At 41.3% G+C, this 19,447-nt stretch overlaps 1 protein-coding gene across 1 annotated transcript in view; it reads left to right on the top strand.

The window, feature by feature from the left end:
- The window catches only part of LOC115785052 (transmembrane protease serine 9-like), a 45,462-nt gene extending 33,040 nt beyond the window's left edge, over window positions 1-12,422 (top strand). Inside the window, exons 11-14 of the mRNA XM_030736501.1 lie at window positions 1,466-1,501; window positions 9,856-10,018; window positions 10,214-10,482; window positions 12,196-12,422. Coding sequence (XP_030592361.1) covers window positions 1,466-1,501; window positions 9,856-10,018; window positions 10,214-10,482; window positions 12,196-12,281 — 554 coding nt within the window. The 3' untranslated portion in view covers window positions 12,282-12,422. The remainder of the gene's footprint in view (window positions 1-1,465; window positions 1,502-9,855; window positions 10,019-10,213; window positions 10,483-12,195) is intronic.
- The last annotated feature ends 7,025 nt before the right edge of the window (window positions 12,423-19,447 follow it).

The following is a 19,447-nucleotide window of genomic DNA, read 5'->3' as shown; positions in this document are numbered from 1 at the left end:
TATGAGCATACTGTTAGCTTCATGGCACAATTGCACAAGTCTTATTTTGGCCAAATTGAGATATCTACCTAACTCTGCTAACATTGTAAAAAAAAGTTGTTTTTTTCTCAATACTTTAAAAAATGAATATGCCAAGCCAAAAAGGAAAAAAAAAATTATTTATATATATATATATATATATATATATATATATATATATATATATATATATATATATATATATATATATATATATATATATATATAAAATAATTAAAGTCATAAGCAGCAATGACTGGCCCTCGCACCCGGTGCATGTCGAGCCGTGGTGTGCTCGGAGGTTTTTAGATCGTGATGGTGTACATAATGTCTGTAACCAAATTCATACATTTCAAGGAAAATAAATCTTTTGCTATCGATATAAACCCAATATAATATTTGGGGTATGATCACAGCTGCGGCGTGCAAAATGGGGAATCGGTTTGATTGACTTTTTCATTAGGATGATGTCAAGAATGTTGAAACAAATTTTCATGCATTTCAGAGAAACTAACTTTGTGGCACAAAGTTATGGGTTCAGCCTGGGTCTCTACAGGAGTGGTTACATTTTTAGGCTGATCAGGCAAAGAATGTACGAACGAGTGCACAAACAATTTTGTGGCGAGAGAGAAAAATGAAGGCCAAATTAATTGGCCTAGTGCGACAAGGCCATTGAATATTCTACAAAACCTTCAACAACTTTTGATGTCCTACTTGTGTAGATGATCTGGAGCCAATTTGGTCTCACTGGGTCAAATGCCCTAGGAGAAGATAATTCAAATAGCAGGCCTGAAAATGGCCAAAATTGACACTTTAATTTGAAGATGGCTGACTTCCTGTAGGGTTTTGGGTATCGGTCCAAGAGAATTTTTTGCATGGGTTAGTATGTTACATGAGCTTGCACAATTTCAGATATGTAGATAAAATGTAGCTCCGGGGCTATGCAAAAATCATGGTGGTGCTCTATTCTTTAGGGACTTTATGCATATCAATGTGTTCAGGGCAAAAGGCTTATCAAACCACTGAAGTTTGACACAGATTGGGCAATGTGGCTTTGAGTTACTGCCATTTTTGTCCTAATGGCGAAACATCAAAAGTTGCCATCCTGCCAGGGTCACGCCCTTTGGCAAAAACTCACAGTTTTGAAAACAATGTAAGGCCAACTCCTTAAGGCTTTCCAGGGGAAATTTGAGATGGTTCTGCTCAACCGCCTTGGAACTGTACCTTAAAGTGTAAAATATGACATTTCCTGTTCCCACTAGGTGGTGCTGCAATTGTAATTAAATATTGTCATATGTTTGTATTAGGGGGTGGACCCTAATCCTACTGAGGAAGTTTGATCCAGATTGGATTATGTGGGATTATGTAGGTTTGAATGAGATGCAATCAGACTTACATAATGCTCGTTTGAATATGTGAGTGCTCAACTAGAATAGAAAAGCACCAGCAGTGAACAGAAGTGAGGCAGATCCAGCCAAGTCAAGCTGACTCTCTGCAGTGCTCAACACCGTGGCTCTACAGCCACACTCCCTGTGCAGTGTTAATTTCATTGACAAAATGTATTTGTCATAGTTTTCGTCAACGACCCCTTTTTTCATGACGAAAACTAAACTAAATAAAAACTGCTTAAAAGAATAAAAACGATGACGAAATTAATTGACACGAATGAATATGAGACGAAAATGCTTGCCAGGGATGACGTGCAATCAGAACTTATTTAATTTTGTGAAAGGCAGGGACGAGTTAGGAAAACATCCAATCAAACGCACAGTTGCACAAATATGCTCTAGATGCAGGAAGACCAAACTAGCCTGTGATTTGTTGTTACTTCCGATAGAACTAAGTTATGTAACCAATGTCAGCAGGGAGAAAGAGAAGAGCCGATGTATGGACACATTTGTCCTTTGACACTGTGACAAACCAAACGATGTGTAAACCATGTGGAGCGACTATCTTGGATAAAAACATGACAAATCTTAAACAACATCTGCAAACCAGTCACCCAGATCTCCATGCAAAGGTCAGCCTTTTAATGTCATGCAGGGTAAAGTGTTTTTCCCAGTTTAGATGTTTGTGTTCAGAGAAAATCTCCACACCGTGGTGGATTAGCCTTTCCTAATCTTAGTCCTGAACACTACCCTGTACCTGTCAGAGCGTCCTGCTGTAAAACGCTCGGATTATCTCAGTGAGGTGGTGTTAATGATCAGGTGTGTGAGAAGCAGGTGAAACGCTAATGTTAATATTATTAATAATATTCATAACTTTTGATAAATGTTTAAGTGTGTTTGTGTAAGTGTGTATAATGACTAATTCAAGGGAACTGAAGAAAAAGCATTTACATTTTACATCCTTTATATTTTAGTCGGCTAAATCGACTGTAGATTTAGTCGACTATATTCTTACCATAATTCGTCGACTAAAACTAGACTAAAACTAAAACTATTCAGATACTAAATTGACTAAAACTAAATTACATTTTTGTCAAAAGACTGTGACTAAAACTAAATCAAAATTTGCTGTCAAAATGGTGAGTTGTATTTTTCATGCGCTTTATACAGTAAAAATAGCCTAAGTCAAAGTCGCACAAATTGGATTTTTGGTTTAGTCAGATGGCATCTGCAGGTCCTGATTTTTCCTGACATTAATTTCAATAAAATCATCTCCTAAATCAGTCAGATATTCACCAACCTCACATGAAAAATCTGGTCCCATTGTAATACATTTCCAGTTAAATGTGATCATATACAAAACTCAGATGAGTATAGCCCTAATGGCCTCCTCATCTCCCGTCCACCCACTTCCATGCATTGGCTCATTCATGCAAAACTACACAAACTAACAACAGCTGAGATGGCTTTAGTGTCTATGTCAGTTCATTTCACTGGAGACAATCATGACAAGCGTAAGCTACAAACTCGCACTTGTGAGCAAAAATACAAGATTATAAAATTTGCATAAGCAAATCCAGAGATGAAGCAGAAGCAGTTGCAGTGAAATTTGATATTATACCCCAAACTGTCAGATATTTTGAAGAAAAGGATTTTAGACGACCTACACTGAAGACATATTTCTACAAGTTGGATGAAATTCCATCGGCCATTTGAATCCGACTCAGTTGATTTCTACTGTATTTGTGTATCTTATATTAAAGGCATGTTTAAATGTCACCATGGTGACCGGAGAGCATTGTGGGCATAGAGGATGTTTTTCATGCTGTGACACAATGATGCATACAAACAGACTGTCACGATCCTGGGCCGATGGCCCGGTGTCTTGTGTTCTTTTTGGTTATGTTTTGTTATCTCTGATTATGTTTGGTTTTCTTTCATGTAGGTCTAAAGTTTGTTATGGTTTTGAGTTTAGTTTGGGTTTTGAATCCTGCTGTCATCCTGTGTCTTGGTGTTTTAGTGTCTGTCCTGGTCTCTTGTCTATTCTATTCCTCATGTTGTGTTAAGTCTGCGTTTGTGTCTGATTTCATTACTTCCTGTTTTAGTTTTACGGTGTTCCCTATGTGTTGTGTTCAGTTTAGCTTCCTTTGTTTAATTTGTTAGATTCTGTTCACCTGTGCGCTATGTTCCCCAGCTGTTTGTGTGTTCTGTTTTCCGTTGCGTCCTCCCTCATGGAGGTGTGGTTTTCTTCCAATTTTACTGTCTTTCAATCAATTTCAGGTTTCTTAATTTTGCCTGTTTTTTGTATATTTTGGATTATTTTCTGCAAATAAACCATCAACTACATTCAGTCCTGCTCACACATGACAAAAACAGTGGATTCACATTTATAACTATACTTAGAAAATATCGCTGTTTTGATTACGATCGTATCATTTATTTATTGCGTATTTATCCGCCACACTTTAAAGGCCGGTCCCTGGAAATATTGTCTCACAGTAAACCAGCCCGTGGCTCAAAAAATGTTGGGCACTACTGACCTACAACGTTTTTTTAGCACCTCTCCATCATCTTACATTGATCATCTTACAGCCTCTGACAGTGGACTCATCTCTGTTCTTGTCCTGTTGGACCTCAGTGCAGCTTTTGATACTGTTGACCATAACATTTTATTACAGAGATTAGAGCATACTATAGGTATTAAATCATATTTATCTCATAGACTCCAATTAGTTCATGTAAATGGGGAGTCTTCTTCACACACTAAGGTTAATTATGGAGTTCCATAGAGTTCTGTGCTAGGACCAATTTTATTTACATTATACATGCTTCCCTTAGGCAGTATTATTAGAAAGCACTGCATCAGTTTTCATTGTTATGCAGATGATACTCAGCTTTACCTATCAATGAAGCCAGATGACACACATCAATTAGTTAAACTGCAGAAATGTCTTAAAGACATTAAGGCCTGGATGACCTCTAATTTCCTGCTTCTAAATTCAGATAAAACTGAAATACTTATACTTGGCCCCACAAATCTTAGAAACATGGTGTCTAACCAGATACTTACTCTGGATGGCATTACTTTGGCCTCCAGTAACACTGTGAGAAATCTTGGAGTAATTTTTGACCAGGATATGTCCTTCAATGCACATATTAAACAAATATGTAGGACCGCTTTTTTGCAATTGTGCAGTATTTCTAAAATTAGAAACATCCTTTCTCAGAGTGATGCTGAAAAGCTCATTCATGCATTTATTACTTCTAGGTTGGACTATTGTAATTCATTATTATCAGGCTGTCCTAAAAGCTTCCTGAAAAGCCTTCAGCTGATCCAAAATGCTGCAGCTAGAGTACTGACAGGGACTAGAAAGAGAGAGCAGATTTCTCCCATATTGGCTTCTCTTCATTGGCTCCCTGTTAAATCTAGAATAGAATTTAAAATTCTTCTCCTCACATACAAGGTCTTGAATAATCAGGCCCCATCTTATCTCAAAGACCTCATAGTACCATATCACCCCAACAGAGCACTTTGTTCTCAGACTGCTGGCTTACTTGTGGTTCCTAGGATACTTAAGAGTAGAATGGGAGGCAGAGCCTTCAGCTTTCAGGCACCTCTTCTGTGGAACCAGCTCCCAGCTTGGATTCAGGAGACAGACACCCTCTCTATTTTTAAGATTAGGCTTAAAACTTTCCTTTATGATAAAGCTTATAGTTAGGGCTGGATTAGGTGACCCTGAACCATCTCTTAGTTATGCTGCTATAGGCCTAGGCTGCTGGGGGGTTCCCATAATGCACTGCTTCTTTTCATTCACCTTATTTACTTTGTTTATACTCCACTCTGTATTTAATCATTAATTGTTATTAATCTCTGGCTCTCTTCCACAGCATGTCTTTCTCTCCCCTCAGCCCAGCCTGTCACAGCAGATGACTGCCCCTCCCTGAGCCTGGTTCTGCTGGAGGTTTCTTCCTGTTAAAGGGAGTTTTTCCTTCCCACTGTCACCAAGTGCTGCTCATAGGGGGTCGTTTTGAATGTTGGGTTTTCTCTGTATTATTGTAGGGTCTTTACCCACAATACAAAGCGCCTTGAGGCGACTGTTTGTTGTGATTTGGCGCTTTATAAATAAAATTGAATTGAATTGAATTGAATTGAATTACCTCCGCTTGTAAGCAGCACACCCCATCACATTGAAAACTCCACAGACATTACCAACAAGGCCCATAATCTTACACTGAATCCAGATGAAACAATGGTGTCCTTTGAAGTGGCTTCATTTTTCACTTGCATACCCACAACTGAGGCACTGGAGACCATCAGAAAACAACTCCAGGAAGACGACTCTTTACAAAACAGAACCAGCATAAAAATTATGAACAGAATCAGTGACAAAGGGCATGCCTGACAAAGTTCAACACCCACTGAGAACGAGTCTGACTTATTGCTGGCAATATGGACTAAACTATTGCTGTGGTTTTACTGGCTCTGATTAGCCAGCAACAACTGGCCAGACACCCCATACTCCTGCAACACACCCTCAACAGGGTACCCCGAGGGACGTGGTCCAAGGCCTTCTCTAAGTCCACAAAACACATGTAGACTGGATGGGCAAAAACTCACTTGCACACTTGAATTCCTTGAGAAGATCTAAACGTTCCACGACTGCAGCAGAAACCTGTTCTGCAGCCTGGGACCTTACTGGGGATGCTGAAGAGTGTGATCCCCGATTAGCTGCACACCCTCCAATTTTCTGTCTTAAAGATGGGGGCCACCACTCCGGTCTGCCAATCTCCACACAATGTTGCAGAGGTGTGTCAACCAAGACAGCCCTACAACATCCAGAGGATTCAGGAACTCAGGGCGAATCTCATCCACCCCTAGGAGTTCATTAACGGCCTCAGTGACCTCCTTTGGCACCGCCTTCGCTCTCTGATATCCTAACGTTGCACACTCCCACTAGATCTTATTTGGCCTGCAGTTTCTGATGTAAATGAAATCCTGCTGAGAGGAAATGTTTCTTTGATGAAGTTGCAAATAAATCTGAGAACAGGTCCTCAGGTAAACACAGCACACCCGGCTTTGGTTTCCTGATGTAAAATTAATAATTTATCATAGAAAAGTTACTAATTAGTAAAAAAGTTAAACATTTCTTCTTTCTGAAAGCTGAAATTCCTGTTTAAACTGGCATGTTGTGATGTACAGTGAGGTGGACAGGTGTTTGAGAGAGGTGTGTCTTACTGAAGACAGAGGGGGAGGAGAGAGGACAGGTATTTATGCTGCAGCAGGTCTGGTGGAAAGGATATTACAGTCATGGCTTTCTACAAAGTGATCTGTTTGGCTGCTGTGCTGATGCTGCTGACCCAAGGTAAGAGCCCCGCTCACTGCACACACCTGCATCAGGTACACGTCACAGGGTTAAAACACTCAGGAGCAAATCCTTTAAAGGAAGAGTGCATGTAATAACAGCAGGAAAAGGAGGAAATCCTGGATTTAAATATTCCCTAGAAGGGAAAACATCAATTCTCACTGGGTGGATGTTCAGGAGGGAAACGAATCAAATGAAGGGAAATGTTGCTCAGATGGAGTAAAATCTCCAAAAGTCTTTGTCTGGTCAGTGAGCAGGAACTTGAGTGTAAGGTTTATACATAAAACTTTTTATTATGTTACATGAGACTTCATGGGTATATCTCAGGCTGCATAATGAGAACTGGGATGCTGCATGACTTTAAATAAAGTAAAAGATTTAACGTTTCATTATTAGCAAACATTCAGCTGCTGGTTGTTTGTTGGTTATTAAAATAGAAAATAGTTATTAAACCCTTTAATGCACCCTCAGCTTTGTGGTCTGAAAGATACTTTTACAAATTAAACTTCATGTATTTGCAGATGATATGATGTTTTTTCATATGTAAACTTTACATGAATGCAAAATAAATCCATCACATTTACAGCTTAATGACACTTTACGATGTTTATGTCACACATGAATGGAAGAAGTCACTTCATTACTTATGATTATGTATTTAGATCTTTAAATAAACTGAAAATATTACCTTTCATTTAATCATATTAATGTGATGAAAATGCAGCCTGCAGAGAAAATAAAGAGTGTTCAGTGAAGATAAATTTAAACTGCCAATCCAACACAAAGATGCTCTTTAGCAGAAATGTTGAAGTAATGTTTTTTTGACTTATTATAAGTATTATTAGTTTGACTATTATTGATCCATTCATGGGATTAATTACTGCTGCTCAGGTGATGTTTTGAGGGGATGTTGCACATCCACCCTTTGAAGAAAACACTTTTATTTATTGTAAAATGTAAATATCTTGTCATGTGAGTCAGCTGATCTGCTGTCTAAACGCAAGCCTGACAGTCACCTCAGAATTATTTACTGCCAACTTCTGACCAGTGAAACATGACTCTGACAAGTCAGGTATGACTGTGAGCCTGTGCAGTACTCCAGCAGTGGCATTAGTGTGTACAGCACACGGCTCCTGTTTTTGGTGTTATTCTCTCTGTAAACATCATAACTCAAAAGGTTTTCAATCAATTCTGATAAAACTTTGTAGGTGGGCTCATTAAAATCTGCCTTACACCCACCGAGGTCCTCAAAGCCTGAAACCTTAGAAGCTGTTATTCTAACTAGCGTGCAGTTTACTGTCAATACATAGAGAGTACCATATAAAGATTTAAAACATGTCACATTTGACCTGTGACCTCACTTTTAAATGCCACACCTACCTTTCTTTCAAGTTGACCAAAAAATGTGTTTTATCTTTAAAGAAAGTTTGGCCACGATAAAGAGAATGAGCTGGTTAGTTAGAAACATACTGCAGTATAATATCATGTAATCAGCTCAAGTTATTCATGTCCATATATATATAAATCAATGCCCGTGATCCATCATCTGGTCACACAGTAAACATCTGTCACTACAAACTTCTTAAAGTACATCTATAAATAAAAAAGTAAACAAAATGAATATATACAAAATAAAATACTGCCCAGAGCGTGAGCTGCTTGCTGCAGGTTTGTGCTTCTTGTTCTGCGTGGCTTCAGTCTCTGAGACGAACATCATCACTGACAGATCATCAGTGTTTTCATCAGACTGAGTCATCATCTGTACCAACAGCAAGCCCCACCTCAGCCCATCTGTTACCTCAGACACACAGACACGCACCCACCGACACACACACAGACACACACGCTGTCACCAAGTGCTGCTCATAGGGGGTCGTTTTGACTGTTGGGTTTTCTCTGTATTGTGGGTAAAGATCCTACAATAATACAAAGCGCCTTGAAGCAACTCTTTGTTGTGATTTGGTGCTATATAAATAAAACTGAATTGAATTGATCATGCACCCCCACCCCCACAGACACACATGCACACACCCCCGCAAACACACACACACACAAGCACACACACAAATCAGAACACATTTCAGAGAATGTTAAGAATCCTCTCAGAGAATGTGGAAAAACCAGTCTGATGTAGAAAATAATTGTGAAGATGTGGACACACAAACACACACACAAATGCTTTCACACCACAGACTGTATATAAAAGATGGACATAGACACTGACTGGTTTTAGACTGAGTTTTGCAGCCTGAGGGTTAGAATTTTAGCTGCCATGTTGATTTTTTGGAGATAAAGGTGACCATATTTTGACAAAGACATCATGATCATTACAGACTGTGTGGGAGCATCACACTGACAGGCACCTGCTAATTAATGCTCAGTAACACAAAATGAAATCCTGCAATTTCACTCAAAAAAAACTGGAGCACAGCCTTCTTGGATGGTCTGTTATTGGTCAAATAACGGCATTAAATATGCTCCAACAGCCTCCAACAGCACAAACATGGTCCACAGGTCCAGTTCAGGGACGGTGATGCAATGTTTAGCACTGCTGCCTAACAGCAACTGTGTTTGTGTGGGTTTTCTCTGGGTACCCAGTTTCATCCCACAGTCCAAAGACATGCACTTACTGGGTGATTCTGTTGGTGAATGTGAGTGTGAATGTCTCTGTGTTAACCCTGTGACAGGCTGGTACCTGCCTACGGTGTATGCTATGACAGCTGGGATAGACCTTCCCAGTCTGTCAACTTTATTACACTATTATTACAGACCGTGAACTAACCACAGAAAGATGAATGGAGATTTCCTGTTTTAAAAATATTGCCTTCTTTCTTTTGTCAGAGTCTGAGTCACAGCTGAATGGTAAGAAAAAAATTATTATATTTTTTAAAAACATAATTTATATAAAATAGAATTTCCTGCATTTTCCCAAAGTAAAAGAATGTAAAGGAGCAGTGAATTCCTGAAATCAGAGTGGTTTTCCTGCTGTTATTCCCAGGATCACTGTGTCCTCACTCAGCAGTTTGTAATGCTGAGAGTTTACAGGTCATGCAGTGATGCTCACTCTGTGTTTTAATGTCTGTCAGTTTGCGGTCAGCCGAGTCTGAACACCAGGATTGTAGGAGGACAGGCCGCCCCTCCTGGCAGCTGGCCCTGGCAGGTCAGTCTGCAAACATCTGGGAGCCACTTCTGTGGAGGATCCCTCATTAACAATCAGTGGGTGCTGTGTGCTGCTCACTGCTTTCAGAGGTGAGGAACCTGAGAAAGATTTGCTCTATGAAGAGACTATAAAAAGAAAAAAGATCCCAATCTGAGGGAAGGACCTCTCTGAGGGTCCCAGGATGCATCTTTAACAGGACCTCTAACATCGCTGTACCCAATCATTTTATATTTAAATGATCATTTATCATTTCTGCACTGTTTTTGTGTCTTTGATGATCCCAGTATCACTGCAAGCAGTGTGACTGTGTCTCTGGGCCGTCAGAGTCTGCAGGGATCCAACCCCAATGAAGTGTCGCGGTCAGTATCACAGGTCATCATACATCCCAACTACAACTCTGTTACCTCTGCCAATGACATCTCCCTCCTGAAGCTCTCCTCATCAGTGAATTTCACTCCCTACATTGCTCCCGTCTGCCTGGCAGCCTCAGGCAGCACCTTCTACAGTGGCATTAACACCTGGGTCACCGGCTGGGGCACTATTGCAAGTGGAGGTGGGTCATAAAGACACCTGATTACTTTCAGAGAAATGAAGACTACAATGCAGGAAACAACTGTGTTCTCAGACATCTCAGAAATATTTAGAGCAACAAAATTCTCCTGAAAGCTAAAGTTTTATAAACCAGAGTCTGATGACTGCAAACACACTGAGTTCAGCCTTCAACAGAAAATTATCAGTCAGAACAAACAGATTTGATCTTTTCCAAAATCTTCTGATGTCACTAGATGAAAGGAAGCAGGCTACATCTTCAGAGGAGGCACACAAACTAACTGACTGAAAGCACAGATGGTTTCAGCAGGTCTCTGAACCCAACTAAGAGATGGGTCCAGAGACCCGACTGCTCCGTGTGATACTGTCTCAATGCTGCTGAGTCCAACCAACAGCCCAAACCGTTTATTATCAAAGTCACATCAAGACAAAGTTCTGGAGCACATCAGTGATGTTTGAGCTATCTGTGTCTAAGGCTGCTTCACCACAAGTTTACAGATATTATTCAGCTCTGAGCAAAGTGACCAAACGTCCGACTGAATGTAAGAACGTAAAGTCGTCTCTGAGCATCTTCATCAGCTCTTACAGCTGCTCACAGCTCTGTGCTCCCTCATCTGTTTCAGTCTGTCCTGTGGGATAGTTGCTCTCTCCTCTCTCTCTGACTCTGACTTGAGAAAAATCTGACAGCTCATGTGGAGGCAGGACTCATTGATAGGAGAGTTGTTTTATATCAAACTATTCCACCATGTTAACTGTAAACTGTGGAGCAGCTGACCTGCTACAGCGTGCAGAAGAATACATACAAATACATATTTAATAAAGTTGACTGCAAAGTTATTGTGCTTCTGACCCTGCACCTCTTTTGGAAACCCCAACAGAAGCTTTTTCATCCTAAAAGAGAGTTTTGCACTGGTGCAGACCATAAGAAATCTGCACCCAGATATCAGGGTGAAGGCTTTGATTTCTTGTTTTGTTCTGTTTTCATAAATGGACTCACAACTGACTTTCAACCATAAAGCTAACTGTGAATATTTTCTTTATTACTCCATTGCAGTGCACCTCTTAAGTTACACAAAGGTGAACAGTGTTTCACATTAAGTAAAAGTCTCTAAATTACTGAAATTTCAGTGTGAATGACCTTTTAGAAGTTTCCCCTGTTTACAAATCAAATTTAAATTTAGTGTTTTTACTGCCTTTGTTGACATTTCCCTGCACTTCTCTCACATGCTGATACAACCCCTGAAAATTGCAGGAATCTTTCCATTTTCTTCTCAACATGTGAACACTGGTGGGTTTTTGCCATGTTAAAATATGACTCTATTAAAAATTAGTTTGTAAAGAACAAACAACAGCTAGAAGATAATCCTGGTACCAAATGTAGGTAAAAAGGAGACCTTTTATATGCTATAGTTTTCTTTGACCAGCCAACAGGCTGATACTAACATTGAAAAATGCAGTTTTTGAACTGATGCTTTCTCCCCTTAGTGTCCCTTCCTTACCCACAAAACCTGATGGAGGTGCAGGTTCCCATTGTGGGAAACAGGCAGTGTAACTGTAACTATGGAGTGGGATTGATCACTGACAACATGGTCTGTGCCGGGTTATCTGTAGGAGGAAAGGACTCCTGTCAGGTGATCATTTTTACCTGTTTGGCAGACTTTTACCTTCTGCAAAGATTCTTCTCCTCAGCTAACACTAAATGTTTCTGCTCTCAAAGGGGGATTCAGGAGGTCCAATGGTGAGCAAGCAGAACGGTCGCTGGATTCAGGCGGGAATCGTCAGTTTTGGGGAAGGTTGTGCTGAGCCGAATTTCCCAGGAGTCTACACCAGAGTATCCTGGTACCAGACCTGGATCAACAGCCAGATCACCTCCAACCAGCCGGGCTTCATCACATTCACATCCACTGGGACAGACAGTGACCTGAGTGTCTCCTGCACAGGACTGCCACCGGTGACAAACACCACTACAACCACCACCACCCGACCTACAACCACCACCACACGTCCGACAACCACCACCACCCGACCGACAACCACCACCACCCGAACTACAACCACCACCACCCGACCGACAACCACCACCACACGTCCGACGACCACCACCACCCGACCTATGACCACCACCACACGTCCGATAACCACCACCACCACACGTCCGACGACCACCACCACCACCCGACCTACAACCACCACCACCCGAACTACAACCACCACCACCCGACCTACAACCACGACCACCCGACCTACAACCACCACCACTCGACCTACAACCACCACCACACGTCCAACAACCACCACCACTCGACCTACAACCACCACCACTCGACCTACAACCACCACCACTCGACCTACAACCACGACCACCACCACTCGACCTACAACCACCACCACACGTCCGACAACCACCACCACTCGACCTACAACCACCACCACCCGAACTACAACCACCACCACCCGACCGACAACCACGACCACTCGACCTACAACCACCACCACACGTCCGACAACCACCACCACCCGACCTACAACCACCACCACCCGACCTACAACCACCACTACTCGACCTACAACCACGACCACTCGACCTACAACCACGACCACCACCACTCGACCTACAACCACCACCACACGTCCGACAACCACCACCACTCGACCTACAACCACCACCACCCGAACTACAACCACCACCACCCGACCGACAACCACGACCACTCGACCTACAACCACCACCACACGTCCGACAACCACCACCACCCGACCTACAACCACCACCACCCGACCTACAACCACCACTACTCGACCTACAACCACGACCACTCGACCTACAACCACGACCACCACCACTCGACCTACAACCACCACCACACGTCCGACAACCACCACCACTCGTCCAACAACCACCACCACCCGACCTACAACCACCACTACTCGACCGACAACCACGACCACTCGACCTACAACCACCACCACACGTCCAACAACCACCACCACTCGACCTACAACCACCACCACACGTCCTACAACCACCACCACTCGACCTACAACCACCACCACACGTCCAACAACCACCACCACTCGACCGACAACCACCACTACTCGACCGACAACCACCACCACCATCCGTCTACCAGCCGGTAACACACCTAACAAAACCATCGCCACCTCTACAGCAAAGACAAACCCCAAAAGCATCAAAGAAAAAAATTGTCTCATATATTCCATTAATTGCCAACTCCACCACAGCCGTTTTACACACAATTGATGGGAATAATGTGTTTGACAGCAGCGAGGGCCGTCCTGCTCACTCCCTCATCTTTGTCCTCTTCCATCTCCTCAGCCTCTCCTTAGGTCTCCAACTCTTCCTGTAGAGAGTTTCTGATAGAAAAGTTGTGCTCTCCACCTGCTAACAAACCAACTGCTCTACAAGCAGTTTTCAGTTCCACCTCCAACATGTAAACACAGGTCATACCAGCGAGAGAGCACAGAATCACGGTTCAACTGTCATTAGTGAGAATAAGTCAGCAGACATCAGCTGAGTAGGTGAAATGGTTTGAAGGTTTTGAAGTTGTTACTTTTGTCTTTACTTTATTGCTTTTTTCAGTTTAGCAGAGTTTATTAGAAACCAGGCTTTCCTGTCACAGTACTATTTACACTGACTGTTGGGGATTTTGTATTGTTATGGTGTTGGTAACCTTCATTCATAGTCTCATTTATTAGTAGTGATAATGATCATTACAACCTGATTATTAGAAACTTTGCCCATGGTTAATAAAAAGCAGAAAGGGTCCACTTTAAAATGTGTTTTTGTAACTCTGAAGGATGACAACCTTAAGCCCAAGGCTCAAGCTGAACTTTGGTTAAAGGGAGGAAAAAAAATGAAGAGTTCTTTAAACTGTAAATGTAGTCCAACAGTTTGTCACTTAATGAATTTTCTGCAGCTGAACAGATCATTAGGATATCTGCTCTGCTGTTATTCTTACAAACATCCATGCATATATTTAAATTAGTGATGAAAGCTCTGAAATCTTTGTATAATTTTTACTGAATGAAGAAAATTTGCGCATTTTCAGGACAGTATTAATTGTAACTTTACAGTCACAAATATGTTGCTGATTGCACTGCACATAAGATTGAAGTAATTCACTGTCATGAAATATCCTGCAGTCTTTATTGATCTGATACCTTTTTTTGCTGCTTTGATATGAAGTAAAATTCCTTCCTGTTTGCAGTATTGTGCATAAAACCCAAAAAGGATGTTCAGTCACTGAACATGCTCATGTTTTATGTATGGCTCGGCCTGAAAGGGACCCCAAAATAAAATTTGAATGTTTTTCCACACAGAACGATCCAGGCTGATAAACAGCAGAGGAGAAGTACAGCCATGTGATTTTTGGGGTGATCTGTCCTTTTAAATGTGCATTCATTCTGATGACCAGCAGGGGGCGACTCCTCTGGATGCAAACAGCAGTCAGATCACATGCATATTCATTTATACATGGTGGTCTGTTTTAATGTGCCACATTTTCATCTGTTTGATGACAATAAAAGCTTTCTATTCTATTCTATTCTATTCTAATAACTTGTTTTCTCTTGTATCAGATCTGTCATGAGCCAAAATGAAATCTCCGTCAAACTGCAGTTGTTGATGAAATGTTAATGTGTGCCAGATGCTACAATATGTGACTGCTGGAAAATAGAGAAATGTACACATTTACAACATGGCAGAGTAACACAGGGTCAGATTTTTGAACCATCTCAACTGGCTTCTTTGGATGTGGATGAGTAGCGGCTCTACTCTGAGCCCCTCCTGAACGACTGCACTTCTCAGAGGGAGAAACCAGCCACCCTTCAGAGTAAGCGGACTTTCACTGCTTGTATTTGCAATTTTGTTCTTTTGGTCACTACCCAGAGCTCGTGACCATAGGTGAGGGTAGGCACATAGATCGACCGGTAAATCCACAGCCTCGTGTTCACGCTGAGCTTTCTCTTCACTATGATGGAGTGTACGCATCACCAGACATATCTATAACATACAGCACTGAACAAAGCACTCCTCATTCCACTTTCATCTCATTAAAATGTTTCACTTTTTTTTATTCGTTTATTTTTTCCCTCGGTCCGGATCCAGACCGAAATGATGTTTCATGCGAACCTGAACCTAATCCCAAAACAGAAATGACCACTGAAAATCTTGTTGAGCGCTTTCTGGTTTACCGGCGCAGCTTTTACAGTCCTTACGGTAGTGGTGAAGAGTCCGAGGAAACCCACTGACCAATAGCATGCGAGTTTGGCCATACCATGTGATACCACCAAGCTGGTTCCTGCCTGCTGGTGAAGTTTGTAACAAACAGGGTTATTATAGTTAACGAAAATGAATAAAATAACGAAAACTGAAATTAAAAAAACATTTTCGTTAACTGAATGAAATAAAAATTATAATTAAAAGGGAAAAACGATAACTAACTAAAACCGTATTATGAGTTTACCAAGCTAAAATTATAGATAAAATGACCTTCGTTTTCGTGTTTGTCATTTTATTAAAAAACCATTGTGGATTGATATGAGATCATTTTTTTCCCGCTCTAGCAGTTTAAGCTGGGAGCGCCATCGGCAACTGTGTGCATGCTCACCGCGCTCATCCACAAAGTAATGCTGTGCACCTCTGGAGAAATGTGACTACTTGTCGGGTCCACGCAGCCCGCAATGTTGTGATTAACCTGTTCCGTCCTGGTACGTTTCCAGCTACTTTTCGCCACAGCGTTTGAATTTATCAGTGAGAGAATATCAATCAGGAATAATAATCAAAGCATCAACATAAGGACTCACAAATGTCAGCAAATTCCTGGAGGGAGACTGCTGAAACTGTCAGGATGAATGTGAGGGAATGAAGAAAGTGAAAAAACAGGGACAAATATGTTTGCAGCCAAAACACTGAGCACAAAGAGCGAGGACCAAAAAAGAAGTTCCAGCCTGCACCGCATATAAAACACCAGCACGCGACCACAAGGTAATTAACACACACAATCCAGCTACACAAGCAGAAATACGACACGAGGTCGGACACTTCATAAGTTGTGTATACTCGGAATAATGTGGGGAGTTTGGGGTTTGAGGGAGTTATCTCTGTTCCATGATGATTGTTGTACACTTAATGTGTGTAAAATATAAGGTTCTGATGCATACAACATAAAATAATTTAAAAATAAGTTTGACCTGGTAAAGTACTGTAGCTGTTTTGTACACTTATTGCCAAGGCTCATTAAAAATTGAATGCCTGTGGAATTTAAAAAAAAAAGGAATAAGATCTGTTTTATATTTTGTTTGCTAAAAGATCACCATCTAAGAAGCACTGTGGCTCGTCCCAAAGCTTTTCATAAACCTGCGGTTGACTTTTTCTGAAAACGAGGTTCCTGCTGGAGTTAATAAATATTTCCTGTTGTTAAAATCAGTTCTCCACCTGCAGCCACGTCCAGGAGCTTAAAGGGTCATCTCCATGTTCTTCCTCTGTATTGTTTCAGAGATATCAGCTGTAGTGATGGAAGGAACTGAACTTTCAGTGCTGTTTATGTAATGGCTGGTTGGCAGTTTCTTTTCTCCTGTATGTTGTTGTATTTAGTTACACTGGCATTCATCAGTTTCACTGTTAATCAAACCCAAATACTGAAACACTCCCACGTCCACCAACCTGTCCTAGTCATAAGAACCAGTCACAGACATCCATTCCTCCAGCAGGTTGAACCGAACATCAGCACCTGTTTACTGGTCTCATAAACTTCATTCAGTGACATGCGGGACTGGAGCAGCTGCTGCAGAACAGGTTGATCTAGCGGTGGCTAAGTGGCTAAGACACTTCAACAATGGGAACAAAAGCTTTTCAAAAAGAAAAATGAGGAAAGCTCAGGCGAGACAGGAGGAGGCTGAGAAGGAGCATCCTCCTGTTCCCGCTGCAGCAGCCTCAGGGCGTGAGCTGGCCACTGGCTCAGACACAAACTCAGGCTCTCACTGCTTCTAACATCTTTATCAAGACTCACACACGTCGCACACAGCTGTTTTCTCACGAAGGCCTGATCAAAAAACATATTCACAGCAAAATTATGAGATGGTAAGAAACCCACAACCCTGTCACGCTATAGACATGAACTCCATCGTTTTACAGGACAATTTTAGAAGAAAATAGGAACTTTTCATTTTAGTGTATTTTATGTAATTTCCCCCATTTAATTTTGATGCACTATTCAAAAATACCCATGTCTATGTATTCAGAGTATGCCATAAAGAAGATTATAATTAGAGGTGAACATACAATATTATTAGACTCTACAGAATAATTTAACCCATTAAGCTTAATTTCCACATGTATTGTTTAGTTCAGCTGTGTCCTCCAAGTGTCTCCACTCTGCCCCCCCTCACCCTTTTTGTGTATATATTGTCTCAGTCTCTCCTCGTCCTTTGTCGAATTGTCACTGTGTGTGTAAACCAGCTCAGCCTCCCTGGGGATGCTCCCTGCAGCATGTTCTGGCAACTTATTCCTGGTTCCATTCTGGACTGACAGCAATAAAAGCTGATTGTTTGAGGTCAGTTCCTGTGCTCTGCATTTGGGTCTGCAACTCCCTCGTCACATGATACAAGCAGTGACTGTGGAGGATTTTTTAGCTCCTGTGGCATAAAAGGCGGATTAAAAATATCTATTTCTGGCTTCTGGGAGGCATTATTGGGGCTTTGTCCTGTCATTATTAGGTACATGATTAAGTACACGATTAAGTGCAAACTCCTCTTACACACTCAGGTAAGCACACACACACACAGACACAAACTTTCACACCACAGATTGTATATAAAAGTCACATTCAATTCAATTCAGTTTTATTAGTATAGCACCAAATCACAGCAGGCAGTCGCCTCAAGGTGCTTCATATTGTCAGGGAAAGAGCCTACAATAAGTACATGACACAAGCAGTGACTGTGGAGGACTTTTTAGCTCCTATGGCATAAAGGGTGCACTTGCTTTATTTATTTATGGCTTTCTGGGAGGCGTTGTTGCAGCTTTGTGCTGTCATCATTAGCTACATGACTGAGTACATGACTAAGTGCAAACTCCTCTTACTCAGGTAAACACACACACACAGCAACAAAACAAGATGGTTGGTGTGTGTAGCCATGTTTTGTTGTGTGTGTATTGTTTCAGGTGCGCTTTGTTTTTATGCTTTGTCTTTAACAGGTACAGCTGTGATCTGCCGTGTTTTTCTACTTGTGCTCTATTTTTCTCTATTCATTCCCAGTTTTGCCCGTCAACTCTGGCATTGCCAAAATACATATAAACTCATGTGAATAATAAGACAAATTAATGAAAACATCAAAGAAAAACACTAACAAGAGGAATCTATAGAGAATTTAAAGAGCTCATCTTGGAAACACAATGTCTGACACAACAGTGCATTCAGATCATAATCTGACTGCAAAAAATTAATTAAAACAAATTTCTGCAACCTGATAAAAATATATTATTAAACAGACAAAAATGTACCAAGTTTATTTAGAACTTACCAACAATGACAGTGATGGCATTGTTTTGCCTGACAAAGTGGACAGGGTGGGACTCCTGTAGTTTTTGTGTTCTTGGCTTTACATTGTTTATTTTTGTTTGATCTGAATAAAACTTGTGTTTGACGTCTGCCACACTGAGTGCAGAGCCTTTAATAACCCGCCAGCTGGTATGCTGTCATCTCATTAAACCATTGGAATTTATTTTTATTGTCTTCAGGTCCTTTCCAGGCACTGCCAACGTGAAGTTCTTCTTCATACCAATATTTAATTCCTACATGTCATTGTTGAGTCTGTGTTCTCCTACAGGCAGATCCAGTTTGCCATCACATGTGAATACATTGTTTGTTCCAGGAAAAAGACGTCCTAAAGAAACAGAAACTTCTGTAAAAATCCCCAGAATAAACCCAGTCTCACAGGAGTGCCTC

Source organism: Archocentrus centrarchus, chromosome 8 (assembly GCF_007364275.1).
Source record: "Archocentrus centrarchus isolate MPI-CPG fArcCen1 chromosome 8, fArcCen1, whole genome shotgun sequence".
Taxonomy (NCBI): Eukaryota; Metazoa; Chordata; class Actinopteri; order Cichliformes; family Cichlidae; genus Archocentrus; species Archocentrus centrarchus.
Note: the sequence above shows the minus strand (reverse complement) of the source record. Positions and strands in the feature narration are given on the sequence as shown.